The sequence below is a fragment of the Eulemur rufifrons genome, chromosome 7, assembly GCF_041146395.1.
Source record: "Eulemur rufifrons isolate Redbay chromosome 7, OSU_ERuf_1, whole genome shotgun sequence".
In the NCBI taxonomy this organism is placed as follows: domain Eukaryota; kingdom Metazoa; phylum Chordata; class Mammalia; order Primates; family Lemuridae; genus Eulemur; species Eulemur rufifrons.
Genome location: NC_090989.1, coordinates 2,572,051 through 2,594,933, shown reverse-complemented (window position 1 = coordinate 2,594,933; position 22,883 = coordinate 2,572,051). Strand labels below are relative to the sequence as shown.

General features: G+C 55.8%; 1 protein-coding gene across 1 annotated transcript; it reads left to right on the top strand.

Moving 5' to 3' along the window:
* The first annotated feature begins 6,666 nt into the window (after positions 1-6,666).
* Positions 6,667-22,752, top strand: RRP1 (ribosomal RNA processing 1). Its single transcript, XM_069472240.1, has 13 exons — positions 6,667-6,865; positions 8,415-8,497; positions 9,295-9,352; positions 11,198-11,283; positions 13,762-13,823; positions 16,498-16,627; positions 16,709-16,773; positions 17,013-17,218; positions 18,824-18,897; positions 19,594-19,691; positions 19,979-19,998; positions 21,135-21,248; positions 22,281-22,752. The coding sequence occupies exons 1-13, from the start codon at positions 6,733-6,735 to the stop codon at positions 22,484-22,486; spliced, it is 1,335 nt and encodes a 444-aa protein (XP_069328341.1). The 5' UTR covers positions 6,667-6,732; the 3' UTR covers positions 22,487-22,752.
* Positions 22,753-22,883: the final 131 nt, after the last annotated feature.

The following is a 22,883-nucleotide window of genomic DNA, read 5'->3' as shown; positions in this document are numbered from 1 at the left end:
GTCGGGGTCCGGTACCGGCCAAATGGCTGCACTCAGCCCCTCGACCTTCCTCTTCTGCCTCGTGCCTCCACTGAAACCGTGGGGTTGATTTGAGGGGCAACTTGCCTTTCTCTAGTTAGTCCTAAGTTGGAAGGACAGAAATTAGGGAAGCGGCCGCCTTGGCCAAGTCCTGGCCGTTCCGGGCCGACTCCCGCGGTCGCCGTGAGCCGGAGCTCTCTCCTCTCACGGCCAGGCCGTTTCTGCGTGTGTGTTCAGTGTCTCAGATCAAAGCTGCCCTCGTGCTGTGGGTCTGGGTGCACACGGATGTTTTCCAACCCCCGCGGAGGGCAGGCTCCGGAGCCTGACTGCCCGAGTGCTACCAGCCCTTGGTACCTGCAGTGTGGCATGGGACTACCTGCCGAACCTCTCTGTGCCTGTCTGCGGGGATGATACTAATGCTCAGCCTCAAAAGGGTTTTTTTTAAAAGGACTGAGGGCCGGGCACGGTGGCTCACGCCTGTAATCCTAGCACTCTGGGAGGCCGAGGCGGGTGGATCGCTCGAGGTCAGGAGTTCGAGACCAGCCTGAGCAAGAGCGAGACCCCGTCTCTACTAAAAATAGAAAGAAATTATATGGACAGCTAAAAATATATAGAGAAAAAATTAGCCGGGCATGGTGGTGCATGTCTGTAGTCCCAGCCACTCGGGAGGCTGAGGCAGTAGGATCGCTTAAGCCCAGGAGTTTGAGGTTGCTGTGAGCTAGGCTGACGCCACGGCACTCACTCTAGCCCGGGCAACAAAGTGAGACTCTGTCTCAAAAATAAAATAAAATAAAAAAATAAAAGGACTGAGTTTATAAGTACAGAAACTTGGGACTGCAGGGCGAGCTGCTGCTATTGTCATTATTACTGTATTATCAGTATACTAATGTAAGTCTTACCTATAATTTGTATTACTTTTTCTATCCAAAACTCTGGAAAATACTGACTTTTACCTCCCATGCCTTGATACCAGAGTTTTTCATTTTACTGAAGGCAGGGGGAAAAGACCAAATATCCTGTCTCCCCATGAGAGCCCCGGGGACCCACCTCAAGGACCTTGAACGTCACCTAAGTTTGAAGTCTGTATTCAGAGGTACCAAAACGTTAAATTCAAGCAATTTTAAAATTTCATGTGTGAAGTCTGATTTTCCCAGTGCAAGTAGAACCTGAGTTTTAGTTATTTTCTTTTTGAAATCCCTTCTTCCCCAGCAAGCTGATCCCGTCTTTTTTGCCTTCCTGTTAATACTCTTAAGCAGTGGCTCATACACCACCAGTTCCTGGGGCCAGTCAGGTCTTGTCTTTTGCACACAAAATTTCATCATCAAAATTTCTTGCTAATTAAATTCTAGCCCAAGAAACTGATTAAGAGAAAAAAGAAAGTGAAGGAAGCATCTGAACAAGCATTTATCAGCTTGCCAACTCATCTTCAGTATCAAGGGAAGTGACAGCAGAAGTAAGCCTGAAACTAGGTCGCCCCGTGGGCAGCCCGCTGCCCTGCCATGCCCTGAAGATCCCACCGCAGGCCGGGCCGCCGGGTGCTCACGCAGAGTGGACAGTGGCTTGGCCTCCAAGATGGGGCCCCTGTAAGCGAGCCCGGGTGAGCAAAGGAAGCCGTGAGCCAACTCTGGAAGGTGGAGGGAGTCACAAAAATTGGGATAAATCAAGAGAGGGAACAGATGTACAGTTTTAAAAGGCCACTGGTATAAACTAGTGCTGGGCAAAGGGTTTCTAATCTCAGAAGCATCAGAAGAATCAGAAGGGGAAGGCCAGGCTCCCGTGTCCGGGAGCAGATGCCTTTCTGGGCACACCTGCTGCACAGTGTCCTGGGCTATCCCAGCTTTTCTGTGTCTCCTAACCACTTGTGTCCATTTTGGGGTTCCCCAGCAGACTGACATTGTGCCTGTGTGGCCCCTCAGTCTGATCCTGCCTTGCTGCCTAGCACAGAGTAGGCACCAAATAAATGTCGGCCCCCTTACACACTTCGCCAGTCAGATCCAGGAATTTTTCTTTTTTGTTTTCTTTTTTTTGAGACAGAGTCTCACTTTGTTGCCTGGGCTAGAGTGAGTGCCGTGCGTCAGCCTAGCTCACAGCAACCTCAAACTCCTGGGCTCAAACGATCCTCCTGCCTCAGCCTCCCGAGTAGCTGGAACTACAAGCATGTGCCACCATGCCTGGCTAATTTTTTTCTATATATATTTTTAGCTGTTCATATAATTTCTTTCTATTTTTAGTAGAGACGGGGTCTTGCTCTTGCTCAGGCTGGTCTCGAACTCCTGACCTTGAACAATCCTCCCGCCTCGGCCTCCCAGAGTGCTAGGATTACAGGCGTGAGCCACCGCACCCGGCCAAGAAGTGCTTATATTAATAGAACAGTATTTCCCCAGTTGTCCTGGTGTTTGCACCCCTTGGGGTGCTTGAGGAAATTCGAGTTCCCAGGCCTTTTCCCTGGAGATCCTTTCACTGGGGCAGGGTGAGGCCCAGGCACCTGCGGGCCTGAAGGTGCACACTGAGATGTTAACAGCAGCCATGGCCGGGCGTGGGATACGGGTATTTACAAACTTTCTTCTCTGTGATTATATTTTTCCAAGGTTTTTTTAAAAAGGACTTTTTGTTTTTGGAAAAAAACCAGTAGTTTATTTTGGATTACTGCATATTTTGGACAAGTGATATAGAAAAATGCTGGGTATGTTAGTAAAACAAGGTTACAAAATTGCCACTATAGTGTGATTATTTTTAAAAATCTTATGCACAGAAAAGAAAGAAGGGATATGTTAGGCAGTTCCTTTAGGCCATGAGATTTCAGGCTCCCTCCCAAAACTCTCTTTCTTTTCCTCGTTTTCTATAATAAAATATTGAGAACTAAATATGGCGGAGACACACCCTGTGTGGGAATCGATGAGTTTGCAAGAAGCAGGCCTGGCCGGGAGCCGAGTGCAGGGAGCAGCAGGAGGCTGGGACACAGCCACAGCCAGCGGCGCACCCATGGCTCCGGGCACAGTGCGCAAGGAACCTGTGGGCCCTTGTTCGGAGTATCCAGAATTTCAGGCTGGTGACAGCAGAGGGTCACACCCCCATGAGCCCTTCTGAGTTCAAGGCCCTGGGCAGAATGCAGGGTACCCACCCTTGCCAGGCCCTGTGGCCCGGCCTGGGCTTGTCCTCTGGCAGGTGGCTTCACCGGCAAGCCTTGCTCAGCATAAAAGAGCAGAAACGATACTTCCCCTGCAGGATTCTTTTAAGCTTTAGAAAAGGTGTTAAAGCCCTGGGCACCCAGGAGGCATTCATTAGCTGGTAGTGATTGTTATTTATTTTATCCTTTCTATGCCTCTGTAGTGGGCTGAGTAGTGTCTCCCAAAAAGTCATGTCCACCTGGAACCTCAGAACATGACCTTAACTGGAAACAGAGAGGGTCTTTGCAGGTGAGATCATATAGGATTAGGGTGGGCCCTAAATCCAATGACTGTGTCCTCCTGAGGAGAGGAGAGGACACAGAGACAGGAAGAACGTCCTGGAAGACAGAGACACAGGGCAGAAGGCTGTGTGAAGACGGAGGCAGAGACGGGAGAGATGCAGCCATGGGCCAAGGGGCTGGGAGAGGCAGGAAGGACCCTCCCCTGGAGCCCACAGAGGAAGCCGCGCGGCCCGCACCTTGATCTCAGACTTCTGGCCTCCAAAACTGTGAGAGAATAAACTTCTGTGGTTTTAAGCCACTCAGGGTGTGGCACTTCGTTAGAGAGACCTAGGAAACGGACACCTGGTGCCCGTGCACCACAAAGTACAGACTCTCTAACGTGGAAGCAAAACTTCGCTCTGAGGAGACCTACACACCTCCCTGGACCCTACCTCTTTTCAGGTTGAGCCTGGAGTTGACCAAGGCTTAGGAAAACACACAGGACTCACGAACACGGAGTCTTCTACATTCTGGAACACAAAACACAAACAGGGAAACCTCCAGGCAGGAAGTGGGTCGATGTGATGTTGTACGGAGATGAGAGATGTGGGTCTTCATTATTTGTGGCATAATTGTGCACCCTTCTATTGCTAACTGGGGCACAGTGAGCTGCTCACAGCTCTTTCTACACACTCTCACCATCTGGCACTGTCCTCAAAACCGCCCGACAAAAACCCCTGCTTTCAGGAGTTGAAGGCATAGTGGGTAATGTATATGTGAGTAAAGTTGGGAGATATATTCGTTCCCTAAATTCTCACCAGACTTTCTTTTTTTACTTTTTCAATTTTTAACTTTTTTAATATTGACATAATTTTAGGTCACAAAAGTAGTAGAATTGCTGTAAATTCTTCATCCAGTTTTACCAAATGTTGATGTCTTACGTAAGCACGGTGCAGATACGATACCACTCACTCGCCAGCACAGCTGCCTGCTGCCCCAACTCCATCGCATCTCCTGCGGAGACGCCCCAGTCAACTCCAGTCTAAAACAGTTCCTTCCTCTCTCGCGATTTCATGCCTTTGACATTTTCAACCAGTATCAGTTAATTATTTTGAGGGATGTTTGTCAGTTTGGGCTCGGGAACGGCGATGCCGTGTCCTCAGTGCATGGTGGCAGGGCTGTGCGGTGTTGATGTGTCTTGTCCCCGTTCACACTGACCGCAGTCACGGAGTGAAAGGCTGTCTGCCAGCTTTCTCCTTCGGGAAGGTACTTTGTCCCCTTTGTAATGAGACTTTGAGACTTTGCAAATATCATATTTCTTATTATGCTTTTCATCTACTAACTTTAGTATCCACAGATGGTCCTAAGATTGGATTTTTAAAATTTCCTAAAAGAGGGATAATTTTACATTTACTAATATAAATAAGTTCATTAACAAAGCACACTTATTTTTAGTTACACTGAATATGCTATTATTGGTTCATTAGCCACCAGCATTTAACACCTGCATATACTGTACAGTATATTTTAAAAGTATATGTTGATGCATCTCAACTATTTTGGTAAAAGTTCATGTCAGAAATTCATGTCATGTCTATGATAATGACTCTTTTCTTTAGGCTTGGCCGTCCACTCTTCCTGCCTTGGGTGCCTCGCAGCACGTGGCTCTGGGGCTCTGTGATGAGCGCACGTCTTTATTGCTGGGCTCCCCCACTGAGGCAGGGATCTTGTTTGCAGAGTCACTGTCACCTACAGCAGAGCCGGCACAGGTATGGCACTTAAACCACAGTGAAAGAACTAATTCTAAAACCAGTTTCTAAAATATTTTCCAACTTTTTGTTATGAAAAATTTCAAACATAGAAAAAGCCGGAAGAATAGGGCAATGAGCACCGGCAGTCCCACCACTAGGTCCCACGCTTGTTAACCTTTTGCCGTATTTCCTTATCGACACATGTAGGTGTCAATATGTGTGTATAATTATTATTTTTTTTTTGCAGAATTAACCTCCAGATATCATGACACTTTGCCCTTACCCAGTAGGGCAGTATGGTCTTTCACTAATTCTATCACTAATAATAATAATGGACATTCTTCTATGTCAGGGCTTGGCAAACTATGGTCCTAGGCCAAATCCAGCCACCACCTGTTTTTAAAAATAAAGTTTTAAAAGGCCGGGTGCAGTGGCTCATGCCTGTAATCCCAGCACTTTGAGAGGCCAGGAGTTCCGCACCAGCCTGGGCAACATGGCAAGACTCCCATCTCTATATATATTTTTTAAGTGTTACTGTAACACTGCCTGCCATGCCCATTCATTTATGTACCACCTATGGCCGCTTTTGCACGAGAGTTGTTTGGCTTACGGAGCTCAAAATGTCTCCTATCTGCCCTGTGCAGGAAAGAGCTGGCACAGCAGATCTAACTGCTGTCCTCTGAAAGGCCTGCTTTCGAGGCTGGCACTGGCCTGGGAACCTCGATTTGGGGAGGGTTCCCACCATTCCCTGATACGAGGAATGTGGGAACCTAAACTGTTTGTACAACAAATACGGTGTATGCTGAACACCTGCATTCCTTCTGGGGGTCTCATTTCAGTCCATGCCAGGCAGAGGTGCCCACAACACCAGTAAAGCCCAGTAAAACCCCTGGGCACTGAGTCTCTAACCAGCTTCCCAGGTTGGCAGTAGTTCACACGCATCATCACAGCTCGTTGCTGCGGGACTTAAGTGTGTCCTGTGTGACTCCCCGGGAAAGATCTCAGGGGAGCTTGTGCCTGGGTCCCGCTGCCTCCGCCCCACGCATCTTTCCCCTGTGCAGAGTTTGCTCTGTCTTTTCTGCATAATAAATTGGGGCATGAACACAACCGCCTGCCCAGGCCTGTGAGTCCTCCTGGCAAACCACGAGAAACAGGCCCTTCGGAGAAAAGGTTTGCAGACCCCGGAATACACGGACACCACTCTCACACCTAATGAACGATCTTTCTGTACTGGAACGTCCAGTCCATGTGCAAGTTTTCCCAACTGTTCCAAATTGGCTTTTGTTCCTACCCGGGATACAGTCAAAATTCGGGCCTCACACTCAGTGCTCCAGGATGCGCGCGCCCCAGAGCGGCGCCTGCGAGTGCGCCCCCCGGGCACGCGCCTCCACTGCGCCGCCGGCCGCGCGCTCCGCTGCAGTTGCGCGGCCTGGCCACTGCGCGGTGGTGTCGCGCGGCGTGCGGCGTCGCGGGCGTGTGACGTAGGTCCGCGCGCCGGAGAGGGGCGGAAGCGGGCGCGCGTGTGGGTCTCTGGAGTTGGGGTGTCTGGGGCCTGGGGTCGCCGTCGCCGTCGCCATGGTTTCGCGCGTCCAGCTCCCCCCCGAGATCCAGCTGGCGCAGCGCCTGGCGGGGAACGAGCAGGTGACCCGGGACCGGGCGGTGAGGAAGCTCCGGAAGTACATCGTGGCCCGGACTCAGCGCGCCGCAGGTTGGCGAGGGTCGCGGGGCCGGCGGCTGCGGGGTGTTGGGCGGCTGGGGTCGGGCCGCGCGGCCCTGCAGGTGGCCGGGCGGGCGGAAGGGCCCGCGGGCCTTTCCCCCCGCTCCCGGCTCGGCCCGGCGGCGCTTCCCCGCGTGGCGCGCTGGCACGTGGCCCCTCTGCTCGGACCTCCCGGCGCCCGCCTCCTCCCGCGGCTCAGACGGCCCTCCCTGCAGTGGGCCCTACACCCCGGCTCCCCTGCTGTCGGGGCCCTGTGTTCCCTCAGGCGGCAGTGACCGCTGCTGGCAGTTTCCTGTTTGTGTGATTATTGGATCGTTTTCTGAGTTCCATTCGAGCCAGGGAACGTGCTTAACTGTTCCGTGTCAGTGGTTCTCGAAGTGTCCCTCCGCGCCGCCTTCAGCACCTTGAGCGTCACCTGGGCAGTTGTTAGGAACGTGGAGTCACGCCCACATCTCAGCACTTGGGCAGGCTGCGGTGGGCGGATTGCCCGAGCCCGGAGGCCGCAGTGAGATGACTGTGCCAGTACACTCCAGCCTGCGGGACACAGCCAGACCCCATCTCTGAAAACAGAAATACACGTTCTATTTTTTATTTATTTATTTTTAAATTTTTATATTTATTTATTTTGAGACAGAGTTTTGCTGTGTTGCCTGGGCTAGAGTGCCATGGCATCAGCCTGGCTCACAGCAACCTCAAACTGCTGGGCTCCAGTGATCCTCCTGCCTGAGCCTCCCGAATAGCTGGGACTACAGGGACATGCCACCACAACTAGCTAATTTTTTCTATTTTTATTTACCCAGCTAATTTCTTTCTATTTTTAGTAGAGTTAGGGCCTCACTCTTGCTGAGGCTGGTCTGAACTCCTGACCTCAAGCGATCCTACCCCCTCGGATTCGCATAGTGCTAGGATTATAGGCATTAACCTCCATGCCCGGCCAAAAATGCACATTCTATAGTCCCATCCCAGCTGAGCCAAATCAGGGCTGGCCATCTGTGTTTCTGGAAGCCTCCAGGTGATTCTGACACGCCACGTGAGAACCACTGCTCCAGGAACAGGGTGCCAGACACGTAGGACCTCAGTGAATATTTGTCAGCTGAGTAATTTTCTATCTCTGTTTCCATTGCTAGCTTAAACGACCAAGTTAATTTTTTTCTTTTCATATTTGAGGTTTAGCACAGAAAAGTGCACAAACTCTGTGTAACGCAGGGTGAATTATCAACAACAGATTAACCTTTGTGGCCACCATTCAGCTCAGGAAGCGGCTGAGGTTCTCAATTTTGAATCTCCAACCTGGAGTACCATGCCTGATACTTTGTAGATTCTCCGTGAGTTTTATTGCATGAGTGAAGTGGCAGTTACCACAGGCACAGCAGGTTCTGCGTTAGCGGATTGTTTGAAGAGGGGGCTGGACTCAGCTTCCCGCTTGCCTTTAATGGGAAGTAGGACGTAGGTCTAATTCAGGCAGTTACATTTCTCTGGCTTCCTTCTTGGCACTCGGAGGCTGAGTTCATTTAGTCTGAATGTTTCTGTTTCATTGCAGGTGGCTTCAGTCATGACGAGTTGCTGAAGGTGTGGAAAGGACTGTTCTATTGCATGTGGATGCAGGACAAGCCGCTGCTGCAGGTGAGTGGAGGGAGGGGAGGGGTTGGGGGGCGGGGGCGAAGAAGCTGGGGTGCAGGAGCTGCGGTGGGAGGACAGGTGGGCTGCCAGGTGGGCATGCGGTTGACTCCATTTTAATATGACTTGAGACCTGGGTAGAGTTTTACAGCCTCAGTGTTGCCAAGGCCTTTGGTCAGAGGCCTTTTTGAGGACGTGGGCGTAGTTTTCTGGGCTAGGTCACAAACGAGGAAATAATGGAAACCAAGGGACAGGGTCTTCTGAGCAAGGATTTCTCCTGCCAGCCTTTTAGAACAGTTTTTCTCAAAGTGTGAATTATTTGCTCTCCTTCAAAATCACCTGGCTGGTGAAGGTACTTATTTAAGTGGGTATTCCTGGGCCATGTTCCATGCCTACTAACCTACCGTCTCTCAAGGGGAGGCTCTGGAATCTTCTGTCTTAGCAAGTGCTCTGGGTGATGCTTGGTACCCAGTGACACAGGCATTGGGTGATTTATGGGGATCTGGTCGGCCCCTCCTGCTGGTACGAGACTCCCTTCTGCATCCTACTACCCCCTTAGACGTCACCCTCATTGCTCAGGGCACAGCCTCAGTCAGGAGGCAGGGACTGCGTTTGTGGCCCCCACTGTCGAGGGCTTTCACAGCAGGGGTCCACCTTGCAAACCTCCAGTCCGCTGGGCCGAGACCCGCTGGAGCTGGTTCTGTGTGGCCAGTGAGTGGACAGGACAGTTGAGTTGTTTGTCTTGTCATCGTAAGAGCACAGTGCTTCTGGAACTGAGGGTGTTTTTATTTTTCCCTGCACAGGAAGAACTAGGAAGGACTATTTCCCAGCTGGTCCATGCATTTCAGACTACAGAGGCACGTGAGTATACTCTGCCGTAGTTATGCCGTTTGTACACGTCGGAATCTGAGCGTCAGCCACCAGACAGAGAAGGTTTATGTTCTAGAATCTAGAGCAAGTAACACCTAAGCTAGAGAGAGCCAGCTAGTGTCTCCTGGTGTCTCCTGGGTGCTATCGTGTCTGAAACACTGTTGTGGGGGTTCAACATGTATTAACTCACTTACCGGAAGTAGACTTAGTTCAAGAGTGTAATGGGCTAATATTTTACATTTTTAAATAAAAAGGAAAAGCTGATACAATGTTGCAAAGGTATTTGACTGAATGCCAGTGGACGGTTGTGAAGTTCCTGCAGTTACTTTTCCTGACTCTTCTGTTTTGTATCCTGCCCATCATGACTAGTTGTCCCCCGCCTGCCCGTGGGCTGTCCAGACCCCCGTCTGGTTGAACCAGCTCTGGGGTAGGGGCCTGGACACAGCACTCGAGACCTCCCTGCGGGAGGCTGGTGCTAGGCAGCCGCGGGGACCTTGCTGCTGGGGTTCACGGTGGGCGTCGCCGCGCTGTGCTGAGGCGGCGGAGCGGCAGAGCTGGGCCGAGCATAGTTAGTTGCGGTGACTGGTCTCTCAAATTGGGAGGATCTCTTTAATCGTATTTGAGTAGATCCGTCCTCCATAATTACTCTTTCTAAGAACGTGCAGAATGGTTTGCTCAGCACAGTGGCAAGTGTAATACAAAGGTTCGCTCAGTAACGCCTGTATGATTTAGTAAGCACGGGCCTGTCGTCACCGAACCACCTGGCCAGCGTGCTCTGTTACAGAAACTGACTGGAGATACGAGCTGCCCTCTTCGTGTCCCAGGATCAGGGTGCTGGCTGCTTCTGTGGCCTCTCTCCTTGGCTTGTATATGGCTGTCTTTCCCACGTGGTCTTCTCTCTGTGCATGTGGGTGTCTGTGTCCTATTCTCCTCTTCTTTTTTCTTTTTTAGAGGCATTGTCTTAACTCTGTTGCCCGGCTGGGGTGCAGTGGCCCCATCATGGCTCACTGCAGCCTGAACTCCTGGCCCAAGCGATCCTCCTGCCTCAGCCTCCCAAATAGTTGGGACTACAGGCTCGCACCACCACGCCCGACTTGCTGTGTTGCCCAGGGTGGTCTCAACTCCTGGCCTCAGGCAATCCTCCTACCTCCCCTGGGCCTCCCAAACTGCTAGGATTACAGGCGTGAGCCACTGCCCTGGGCCAGTCTCCTCCTCTTATAAGGGCACTGGTCAGATTGGATTAGGGCCCACTTAATGATCTCATTTCACCTGAATTACCTCTATAAAGGCCCTGTCTCCAAATCACAGTCACGTTGTGAGGAACTAGGTGTTATGACTTCAACATGCGAATTTTGAGGGACACAGTTCAGCTTACAGCATCAGACATGCCTGTCATCTGTAGGGTTACATTGTCTGATTAGGTCAGTGGACCTGGTGTGACCAGCGTGCCGTGTGCAGTTAGGCTGCCACGAAGGGGTCAGACGTGGGTGTCAGGTGGTCTCAGCCCAGGCCAGGGCAGAGGCGGCTGGGAAGGAAACGCCTGAGCAGCCGCTTCTCTGACAGCTTTGCTGCCTCTTTGCTCCTGTTCTGCAGAGAGTGTGGCTGTAGATCTGTGTTGTGCTTTTTTTCTGAAGTGCATAATGGCCCTGTTTTTAAGACAAATGCGTAGCACTGCTCCTGAGCTCAGCAAACCCTGGGGCTAAGAAATTCCAGAGGTTGCATGTAAGTGACGTCCTGAGCGGGTCCCTTTACGTTCCCACCTCCCCTCCCACGGTGGCCTCTGCGTTCCTCGGTGCTTCTCTTCTGGCGTTAATGTCGGGCCTTTCCCTCCCCTAGAGCACCTGTTCCTTCAGACCTTCTGGCAAACCATGAACCGCGAGTGGACGGGCATAGACAGGCTGCGCCTGGACAAGTTCTACATGGTGAGGCGGCTGTGGCTTCCCGCGGTCCTGGGGCGGGTGCAGGTCTTGGTACCCAGCAGAGCAGAAACAGGCCGTGGGCCCATAATGGCAGCGTCTGGCTTCAGCTCTCTCTGTCCCCATGCTTTGTGCAGAGAGGTGACCCTGAGGTAGTGACCCTGTACCTCCAGGGGGCTTAGAGGTGGAGCCAAAGCTTTCGGAGATACATGCCTAGGACTCTACAACCTTTGTTCCCAGCCTCCTAGAGAGGGCAAGTGGGCAAAGGATTCGGTTCTTTAAAACACCTACGCTATTTGCGGTTCAGGGGGGCGGTTGCAGTCTCGACCTTGCTGAGAGGCAGCAGCCTGCTGGCACAGCAGAGGCGGCGAGGCTGGGCTGGGCCTGCCGTGGAGGGCTGAGCCCGAGAAGACTTTTTTCTTCTAGGTGGGGATGACGATTATGTCACAGTGTGGAACTTCCTTTTTCTTTCTCCTTTTTATGGTGCATTCTTACTGAGGTTATGGACTCGCGCTGCGGAATAAAGGGGAGAACTGGGCCTTACAGAGAGCATCTTGCTGCTCCGGCCTCCTTCCCCGCCCTCCTTCCTTGTGAACTTCAAGGTCTTGTTACCAGTTGGTGGTCACCATGACTTTAGAGCATTCCTGGGATAAAGGGATGTTGTCACTGTCCAGGAGCCGGTGACCCATGGGGACACTGAATGGGGCAGCGTGTGGGCCTCCCTGAGGGCAGGTTGTGGTCTGCCACTCTGGCTCAATGTCCAGCTCAGGGTTGGACCGGGATTACATGGATAGTGTGTGTGAGGGATCCCGAAAGGCCACCTGGCGAGAAGAGCATGGCAGGCGGGAGAGGGGGGAGGGCAGGCGGGGCAGGTGGGAGGGGGGGCAGACGGGAGAGGGGGCAGGCTTGGGGCAGGCGGGAGGGAGGGCAGGCGGGAGGGAGGGCAGGCGGGAGGGAGGGCAGGCGGGAGAGAGGGCAGGCGGGAGGGGGGCAGGCGGGAGGGAGGGCAGACAGGAAGAGGGGCAGGCAGGAGGGAGGGCAGGCGGGAGGGAGGGCAGGCGGGAGGGGGGCAGGCGGGAGGGGGGCAGGCAGGAGGGAGGGCAGACAGGAAGAGGGGCAGGCAGGAGGGAGGGCAGGCTTGCAGCTGGACAGAGGCCGCGTTGCGCTGGTGCCAAGTGCAGATTGTGAGTCACAGGAGCTCTTCTGCCATGTCACCTCAGTATTCGGCTGAGACGCAATCGCTGGGCCCTTTTGTGTGATGGATTCTGTTGCTTTTCAAGGCCATTTCCCATGCTCCCCCTTGTGTGATCCAGTCCAGCCGCACAGCCTTGCATAGGGGCTGAGCAGCTCGCGACTCTGCGGGGAGTAGCGAGAGAGAGGCCTCCTGTGTCCCCAACACGGCGTCTCGGCTGCCAGGGTGTGCTCTGTAATCATGGCTCTCAGGGGTCTGTGTGTCCTCTGTGTTTGCTTTTTGCTGTGACTTGGAGCCCTCTGCAGGCACGGTGTGTTAATATCCTGAGGATAGGATAACCACAGAAAAGGCTTTTTTTTTTTTCTTCTTTTTTTGAGACAGTCTCGCTCTGTTGCCCTGGCTAGAGTGCCATGGCGACAGCCTCGCTCACAGCAGCCTCAAACTCCTGGGCTCAGGTGATCCTCCTGCCTCAGCCTCCCGAGTTGGTGGGACTACAGGCATGCACCACCATGCCTGGCTAATTTTTTTGTTTTTCTATTTTTAGTTGCCCAGCTAATTTCTTTCTATTTTTAGTGGAGATGGGGTCTCACTCTTGCTGAGGCTGGTCTCAAACTCCTGACCTCGTTATCCTCCCTCCTCAGCTTCCTAGAGTGCTAGGATTACAGGCGTGAGCCACCACGTCCGGCCCACAGAAAAGGCATCGTGCCATGTGAAGGGGGCTGGGGGGTGGTGGTGGCACGGTGGCAGATGTCGCAGCTTTACTTCTGTTATGGGGCTTAGCGGGCAGGCCTTCACCGAGTCGCAGACTGGAGAAGTGGGCTGGGTTCCGTGCCCACTGGGAGAGAAGTCCCTAGGAGCTTGGAGAAGATGCGCTGCCTTCAGACCCGGTTTTGCCAAGGGCTCTACCTCCCGTGGGAGGAGCTGGACTTCCTTCCCTGTTCTCACTTCTGGAACAGGAACCGTTCTGTTTTGGCTCCAGTTCATGGATTGGACTTGCTAGCCGGACCTAGCCACTGTGAGCCTGACTTCCTGCTGCTCTTGGAAAGTTGGGATGTCTCTGCCAGGTGGAAGGGTGCATTCCCAGGGTCCTGGGGCTTGGTGTGGTCCCCACCGGCATTGATCCTGTCACCAGCTCTCGAGGGCCTGCTGTGTGCTCTGGGGCAGGCAGAAGTGACCGTGGCCACGGCCCTGTGCTCAGGTGGCTTCTAGAACATGGGTTGGGGGTGGGGGTGGCGCGTGCGGTGAGGTCCGGGCTGTGCTTCCACTGACATGCGTCTCCCTTTGTGCCCAAGCTCATGCGGATGGTCCTGAATGAGTCCTTCAAGGCCGTGAAGGTGCGAGGATGGGAGGACAGGTTGGTACACGGGCGCGTCTGCTTCCCACGGGCGAGCCGGGAGGGCAGGCCGTGTTCAGGGGGATGGAGGTCCCCTGTTTCTCTGTGTCAGAAAGAGCTGTTACCTTTACATCAAAGCGTACCCTCTGTGGTGCTTAAAGTGAAGGCATTTTCCAAAATCAAATGTGTTGGTGGAAATGACTCCGTTTGTTTTCGGTCTCAATGCTACGACCTTAACGGGCGGCAGAGCCGAGACCTCTGACGTGGAGCTGAGGGGCCTTTATGCAAACGTGGCGTGTTCAGCCCTGTTCCCAGTGGTAGTTGCTCCTTTGAAAATTTGTTCTAAAAATACTTAAGCCATCCAGCCTTCTCACTTCCCACAGCAGTGCGTGGGTCTGTGTGCCCCCAGCTGCCTGCTGCCGTGTCCTCTGTGTGACCGTGGGCTCCCGCGCCACCGAGCCTGTGCCTCACTCTGCCTGGTCCCAGCTCCTCCTGGAGACCCCGAGGCCTGGGTCACCTGAAGCTCTTCGTGCCAGTAGGGTGGCAGGTTCCAGGCCTGCAGGCGGCAGTCTCAGTTCCACAACGCAAAGGGGTTTCCAAGTGTTTAACATTTTAAAGTTCTTAAAATTAATTAAACATTTTAAGATTGTTTTATGGTTTATTCTAATTGTGAGTGGTGCATACTCAGTATAAAGACACAGTTGTTACACGCGACAGTGAGACAGCTGTCTTCTGTGGGCGCTCACGCCAGGGCGTGGGGAACTCGCCCGCAGGCTGCTCTTTTGTTTTACTGAGGATGTATCAAAAATGTCACCCGTGAGGTGTTTTTTAAGGGGGAGAGGAGCTTAGAAAAAATCCGTTGGGAATTGATTTGTAATTTGAAAGTGTATGTTCAAAGGAGTTGATCTTTTTTTTTTTTTTCTTTTTTTTGAGACAGAGTCTCACTCTGTTGCCCGGGCTAGAGTGAGTGCCGTGGCGTCAGCCTAGCTCACAGCAACCTCAAACTCCTGGGCTCAAGTGATCCTCCTGCCTCAGCCTCCCAAGTAGCTGGGACTACAGGCATGTGCCACCATGCCCGGCTAATTTTTTGTATATATATATTTTAGTTGTCCATATAATTTCTTTCTATTTTTAGTAGGGACGGGGTCTCGCTCTTGCTCAGGCTGGTCTCGAACTCCTGACCTCAAGCGATCCTCCCGCCTCGGCCTCCCAGAGTGCTAGGATTACAGGCGTGAGCCACCGCGCCCGGCCCAAAGGAGTTGATCTTGAGTATATTAAGATGAAAGCTAGTGCCCAGGTGTCAGATTAGCTGTCAGACCGGATTTTGGCTTGTAGCCCACGTTACTGTGGGACTTTCTTACCTTCAGGAGTACAAAAGCAACAGACTCTTGCTCCAGCCCCTTGTCTCCTCCCTTGTGCAAACGCGTCAGCAGGAGTGGCACTGTGGTTACCTGAACTTCCCTGGATTTGAATCACCCGGAGTGAGTTGTACATGTAGGGCAGCAGGGCTCTGCTTTGGCCCGGTTCCCATCCCTGAACTGCCTGGGAGGGCGTGGAGACCAGGACTCCTGCTCATTTTAGGACTTAGTGTTGTGGGTTACCCCACTGGGATCTAGTGACTTAATCTGAATTAAATGTTAAAGGGACGATTTTATTCAACTTTTTTTTGGCTTATTACAAAAGTCATTTCATCCTCATTGTAACTAGTAATTCCAGGCAGAGATCATTGGGAACAGATTGGTAACTTCTCCCGTTGGCCTGGGGTATCCAGTGCTGAGAGCTTGACCTACTCTTCTAGCCTTTCTCAGCTCTCCGGCAAACATGGCTTTTTTGTTTTTCCAATGCTCAGTGGTGTCATCACTGGCCCGGGGAGTGGGTCTCCTGCCTCTGCGTGTCTTCCTCTTGGTTTTGCACCAGATCTTGCCTCTGTGTCCGTTTTCCTGAGCCTTGGAGAGGGCGTCACTTTTCCTTTCTGTAACCGGGGATTCCCAGCCCTTGGTGTGCATCCGAATTGTCCAGGGGAGGATACGCGCTGTGTAAGTCAGGGTGTAGGGTCTGCATGTCCAAGCGCCCCAGGGGTTTCGGGTGCATCTAGACTGTTAGACTGGCGTTTGGGGCTCTCCAGTCTTAGGATCCGGGGCCTGTGAGGCCATCAGACCCACATGGCAGGAAGGGCTCTGGCACAGGCGCTGTGGGTGGAGCGCTCGAGCAACGGGGCCTGGGGAGCCAGCGCGTGGCGTGCAGTCCTCAGCCCCCGCCTGGGCCTCCGTCTTCCTTTTACCTGTGCTCTGTCCTGCTGTGTCTTCCCAAGCAGGACCCAGTGGGGATAGTGGAGAGGAAAGCCAGGCACGGTGGTGGTGGTGTCCCGCCTCGGCCAGGCCTTTGTCCCTCTGCTAGCAGTCTGGAGGACAGAGGAAGGCCCGTTGGAACGTGTGCAGGTGTTGCGTTTTGTAGCTGAGATCCAGACTCATGCCATGTGTTCTAGTGCTGGTCACAGACATGTAATTGCAGGACGGCTTTGTGCTGGGACGGACCCAGGCTCGTGGGTGTTCACCTGTGGGGACGTGAGAGTTGGCACGTTTGCAGATGGTGGTGTCTGCGCGCGTGTTCCCGGCGGAGCTTGTGACTGAGGGCGGGAGGGATAAGAGTGCAGACCGGTCGTGGCTGCCCGCGGTACGAGCCTCTCCTTCCTCAGGCAGATAGAGCAGCTGCTGGAGCTGCTGACGACCGAGATCCTGCACCCCAACAGCCAGGCCCCTCACGGGGTGAAGAGCCACTTCATCGAGATCTTTCTGGAGGAGCTGACCAAAGTGGGCGCCGAGGAGGTGAGGCTGGGCGTGGCGGGCGGCTGAGCCCATCGGTGGGTGACTGGACGAGGAGCTGAGGCCCCGTGTGCTCCCCTGTAGCTCACCGCGGAGCAGAACCTCAAGTTCGTGGACCCCTTCTGCAGAGTCGCTGCCCACACCAAGGAGTAAGTGGCAGGCGGCCTGGTCAGGCCTGACTGTCCTTTCCACTGAGGTCTCGGGGTTCCCACCGCCTTTGGGGGTGCTGCTCCCTGTAGGCAGGAGTGGCGGGGCTATGTCGACCGTGTCTGGGGGGCAGGAGAGGCTGGTGGCCCAGCGGTGGGGCGAGTCTGGCAGGGTGACTCGGTGTCGCTTCTGTCTGAGAACCGGCCCAACGCACCTGCCCTGCGGCCTGCTCTGCCCCCAGTTCCCTGGTTTTGCACAACATCACGCGAGGCATCTTCGAGACCATCGTGGAGCAGGCCCCGTTTGCCATCGAGGACCTGATGAAGGAGCTGGACGCACAAAGTGAGGAGGAAGAGGAGGAGGCGTCGGACGGTGACGAGTCCTTGGAGAGCAGTGAGGACACACGAGACCTGCTGTCCCAGAGGGGGTCCGAGAAGCTGCCTGCAGGTGGGAATCACAGAACGTCCGGGTCTGCGGGTGTCGAGCTGCCTGTGTGGTGCCTGTCCCAGGCGGGCCCTGTGGTCTCTTGCTGGAGCAGTGCGGCCGAACACCCTCGGCCCCAAAGTCTGCCCTCGGCACTGCAGCCAGAGCGACCTTTGAAAACACAGCAGACCGGGCGCGGTGGCTCACGCCTCTGACCCCAGCACTCGGGGAGGCTGAGGCGGGAGGCTCGCTTGAACTCAGGAGTTTGAGACCAGCCTGAGCAAGAGCGAGACCCCGTCTCTACTAAAAATAAAAAATGCCATCATGGTTCGCGCCTGTGGTCCCAGCTACTCGGAGGCTGAGGCAGGGGATCACTTGAGCCCAGGAGTTGGAGGCTGAAGTGAGCTGTGATGACGACACCACTGCACTCTATCCGGGGCAACAGTGCGAGACTCTGTCTCAAAAAAACAGCACACGTGTTGTTGGCTGTCCTTGGCCTCCCGCGGCTGCGGTGTTCTCAGAGTGCTGCCTGGCTCCCCGGGCTCGTCCCCTTCCCGGCTCTTCCCCTTCCCAGCCCGTCCTGCCTCAGAGCCAGAGTGCGCCGTCCCCTGCAGGTGTCTGTGCCCCAGTCCAGGGCTGCCCTGACCACCCTGTTTGAAGGGCAGCCTCCAAGGCTGTCGCCCACATTGCGTGTCACTTTCTCTAACAGCGTATTACGTAACCCCCTGCCCGTCATGTCCCTCCTTCCTGGCCTGCCCCCCAGAGGACAGGACACTCTGTCTGTCTGGATCATGGCTGGGTCCCGTTCGAGAGTGGCACCTGGCTGCTGCTGGGCGGATGAACGGGTGGGAACTCGAGCTCGTGAACGGCCCACCGCAGGGCTTGTGGCCTGGCTGTGGTGCTCCAGCTCGGTGGTGTCCAGCCTGGCCTGTTTCTGATCTGGACTCTGCGGTCATTGTCTGACTGCTGGGCAGTCTGGGCACTGCGTGTCCTGTCCTATGCCATAGAGGGTGTGTTGTCAGCCATTCTCAGGGTGCCCCTCTGACTCCTAGTGCCGTTGCTGTGCACCCCTTGGCTTTGTTGTTAAAAGATAGCCCCCACCCTGGCACTTGGTCTGCCGTCCTGTGAGCATCTCCCTGTCCCTCCCTCGTCCTCCTCGCTCAGTGGCCGAGTCATCCAGAACAGACCCCTGGGCCCGGCAGTTGTCATCCTCGCTGTGTGCGGCCCCCAAGCTGCCTGCTGTCCCGGAGCCGCTCTGCAGGCAGTGCCACGAGAGCCCGACCAAGGCGCCGTGTCCACAGTCCTCGATCCGGGCCCAGCTTGTCGCTGGACTCAGCCACCCTCCGTCCTCACTTAGGGAACTGGGGACACTGCTGCCTGCGGTGCCCACTCTTCATCACTCTCCAAGGGCTGGGCAGGCGCCACGGCCCCAGCCTGTCTTCCCACTTCCCCGGCCCGAGGCGGCACGGTCCCCTCCCTACGAGGCCGCCTTGATCTGGGGCCTCTCCCAGCCTCTGCCCGAGCCCTGAGCAAGCCGAGAGGAGAGAGGCTTTCGGTTCCCAGGTGTTTGTGTTGGGGCCTGCACGCGCAGGCGCAGATCTTGGAGCTCATGGGCCCCTTTTCTTCTAGGCTCCATCGACAGAGCTGAACCTGAGGTGGGCCAGGAGCAGTGGGGAGACGACAGGGACGGCCCTGTCCTCCAGGTGGGTGCCTGGGCTCGCGGCTGCGTTCTCGGCCTTTGCCCACCCTCCCCACTGACCCTGGGAAGGAGGGTGGCAGCCAGTGATGTAGACGCCGCCTTCATGGCGGGTCTTCATAGAGGCTGCGTCGCGGGAAGGATGGCCCTGCGCACGGGCAGGAGCGTCACGGGGAGAGTGGGCGCTCGAGCAGACCCCCACTTTCCAGGCCTGGCTTTCCGTGCGTGCCCCTTTCATCTCGCACGTGGCCCGCACCCCAAGATCTCCCGCTGCCCCCATGGGTGCAGGGTTGGACGAGGTGGCACATGCTGAGTGGTTGCCTGCCTGGTCCCAGCTCAGAGTCACCTCTCAGTGGGTCTGCGACTCCCAGCAAGTTGGAAATGTAAGGTGTCCTAGCAAGTTTTAAGTACGACTACCTATGGAATCAATGGAATTTTGGGTATTTGGGGTTAAATAAAATTTATTAAATTCATGGTCTCCATAGCTCCTTCTGGGCAGTGCTGCCCGGGAGCATGTGTCGTGCCCGCTGTTCCGTGGACAGTCGGCATTGGCTGCAGGAATGTCCTGCGACACAGAGGGGTGTTCTTGTGAGCCGAGTAGAGGACCCGGGGGTGGGACCGAGTGCCTTCTCTGTCTGACGAGTTCCACGTTCTCGGAGCGCAGGGAGGGTGACTGACTGTGTCTGTGGCATCTCTGCAACAGTTTGACTACGGGGCACTCGCGAACAGACTGTTCGAAATGGCCAGCCGACAGCGCACCCCTTCCCAGAACAGGAAGCGTCTCTACAAGGTGATCCGAAAGTGAGTGTCTCTCTGGAGTGGCTGGCGGTGCCCTTCCCTCTGCCCCAGGGTTGCCCCCTGCCCCCGCCCCTCGCTTGCCATGGCCTCTCTGAAGTGGCCGCAGCCTGGCCGGAGGTCTTCAGGGCTCCCTCGGGAACACGGCTCAGCAAGGGCAGGGGCTCTGGGGTCCTTCTGCGGCCCCCAGGGCAGCCCCTCGCTGGGATGCTAAAGCTCTCTGTGGGCACAGCTTCCCCCTTTGTGCAGAAATCATGGCTGTGGTGAGTGACGGTGTCTGTCTGTCTCTTTAGGTTGCAGGACCTGGCAGGAGGTAAGGATTGGGCTGGGCTTGGAGAGCGCCCTTCCCAGCGCCTTGCGAGTCCGTCTTTGTGGGAGCGGATTGCTTCCGTGTCTCCTCGTAGCACTCGGGGTCTCTCAGAGAGGCCTGGTGGTGGCTCTGGGGGAGAGGGAGGCAGGGCTGAGGGATGCCACGGCGCTCATCTTGTAGTTTTGCTGAGTGGTTCTCAGACTGGAGCGTCCATCGGAGCCCCTGGAGAACTGGGAGACGGGTGCTGGCCCCAGGGCTCCCGAGAGGCTGCAGTGCAGCGCAGCGCTGCTGGTCTGCGTAGAGCGTGGCCGGTGGGACTGGCCTAGGTTCTCTGGAAGGCAGTTCCGAGGAGGGTTATGGTTGGAGAGGTGAGCGTTTCTCCCAGCATTTCATCATGGGAAATTTCACACCTACAGTGCGGTTAGGAGGAGTTTATAGTGGCTGCCTGTGTATGTACCACCTGGATTCCAACGTGATTCCACCTCATTCCAGAGTGCGGCAGCACACACTGAGACTCCAGTCCGGGGTGCTTTAGGGACAGCTTGCCCGCAGCGTGGGCGTGAACGTCGAGTCCATCCGGTGGGTTTGGGCCACTGCCTGGACTTGTGTGACCCGAACCTCTGTCAAAGTGCAGAATGTTTCCACTGCCCAGAAAGTCCCCAGCCCCTCCCCAGCGTGGGCAATTTCAGGGAAAGACCTGGATGCGCAGGGCGAGCACCCCTAGCCTGAAACTCCCAAACCCTGGATCTCGAATCCAGAGCCGTTGCGAGTGCCGAAGTGATGCTCAAGGGAGCTGCTCCCTGGGGCATCTTCTATTTTGGATTTTCAGGTTATGGGTGCTGAACCGGTAAGTCTAATGCAAATACTCCAAAATCAGACAAACCCGAAATCTGAAACATTTGTGTTCCCCGCATTTTGAATAAGGGACTCTCACCCTGGGTCGTAAATGCTCCGAGAATTGGCTTTCCCAGGTGTGACTGGTCTTGAGCCGGCTGGGTGCAGCCGGTGCTGTGTCCCTGAGCAAGGTGTGCCTGGGCGTTAGGACAAGAGAGTCGGATTGCTCGGGCCGTGGGGAGTGGTGAGCCTCGGACCAAAAGCACCAGCCCCCGATCCCCCTGACGGTCTGCCCTGGTCCTCAGGCGTCTTCCCTGAGGACGAGCTCCCAGAGAAGGCCTGCAGGAGGCTGCTCGAGGGGAGGCGGAAGAGGAAGACGAAGAAGCGTTTGCCCAAAGCGCGATTGCAGCACAAGAAAGGTAGGACTCCCGGTGTCCGTTACCCGTGAAGGTGCTGGCGTCACCTGTTTGTGTCCCTAAGGTGGGAGTGCCGAGTCCCCTGTCCTGGGTGCCCACTGTCCACGTGTCCTGGAGATGCCGTGTGTGGTTGCAGCCTCAGGGCACACGGCCTTGGTGCCTTCCTGGTCCAGAGCCGCTGCCGGCTGCACGTGCGCCCTCTGCAGGCGGAGGCCGTTCTCCGCTGGGCTGCCTCCTACCGACCCTCCTGCACCTGGATCCGAACCCCCCTCCCCCTGCATGCCCCAGAGATCCCTGGGCCCCGCCACTCTTGTCCCTGATTTCAGGGCTTCCCTCTCAGCCTCCACGGCCGCCTGAGTGTGGTTGGCACGTGGCGTCCTCCAGGGCTGCCCTGGGCCTGCAGCCGGGAGGGCCGTGCGCACAGTGCCAGGCAGGGTGCCGGGGTGCTGTTAGTGGAATGGGGTGCAGAGGAGGGAGGCGTGGCCCCGCCCCAAACTGGGAAGCCTTCCACGTCACCCCCTGTGCTAACCCAGCCCCGGGCTCACTGAATTTATCCCAATCCAGCCCAGGCCACTGCCTCACTGAGGCCGGGCATTTCCCAGCTGGGCAGTGGCCTCTCCGGCCTGCCCTCCAGGTGGGGTTCGTGCCCTGCGCCAGGACTGTCTTCATGGCCTGCGGTGCAGCAAGTTGAGTTAAAGCTGCCGGCCCTGGCATCGCAGCCTGGCCCTCTGCCAGGTGCTGTTCTCCCTCCCTGCAGCGACCCTCAGCCCGCCTGCCCCCCGTGCCTCTCCCCCCAGTCTCCTGGCCCTGCCCCACCTGGTCTTCTGCGGCCCCCTTCCCAGGTCCGCCTGCCTTCCCTGGTGTCGTGAGCCAGCGTAGGTGGCCCGTGGGCTTCATGTCCACACTGCATGTGGGATCCCCTCGCAGGCTGTCGTGGCTGGGTGGCCCCGGGCCCCCGGTGCTGGCATCTGCAGTCACAGAATTGAAGTGAGTGAAACAAGCCCCCGTGTCCACGGCGTCTTGTTCTTTGGTCAGGGAAGGGTGACCAGGAGGACCCGAGCCCAGACCCGAGCTCGAGTGTTGAGCGCGCCCGGCCCCGAGAGCAGCCCCGGGGCCGCAGCCGTGGAGGGGCTGGCAAGAGGAAGCGGACGCTGCGGCAGCCGTCTGGTGCCCGAGCAGAGGTGGCCGGTGTCCAGGAGCCAGAGAAGAAAAGGAAATGGATCCCAGGGAGCAGGAAGTGACGCGGCTGGCCCAGGACGGGCCGGTGTTGGGCGAGAGCGGGGACCCTGGGCCTGAGCCCTGGACTCCAGTGCCAGCAACTGCTCAGCTCACCCCGCGGGAAGGCGACAGGGACAGGGCTGGGGAGGGTGGACCCTACATTCAGTGCCAGCGTCCCAGAAGATGCTCCTTTCTCCAGAGAGCCACTGCCTGGACTGCGATGATCTTGGGTGAGAAGGGCAAACTCTGAAGACTTAAATGCACCTGTATCAGGGCCTGGTCACCTACGCCACGCAGCAGCCATAAAATAAAACGCTTCAGGTCCTCACCAGAGCAGCTTTGCTTCGGGCACGTCCTGCAGACACATTTCCTGGGTGGGAGACGCCGGGCACAGGCTCCTGAGCAGTGTTCAATTTCCTG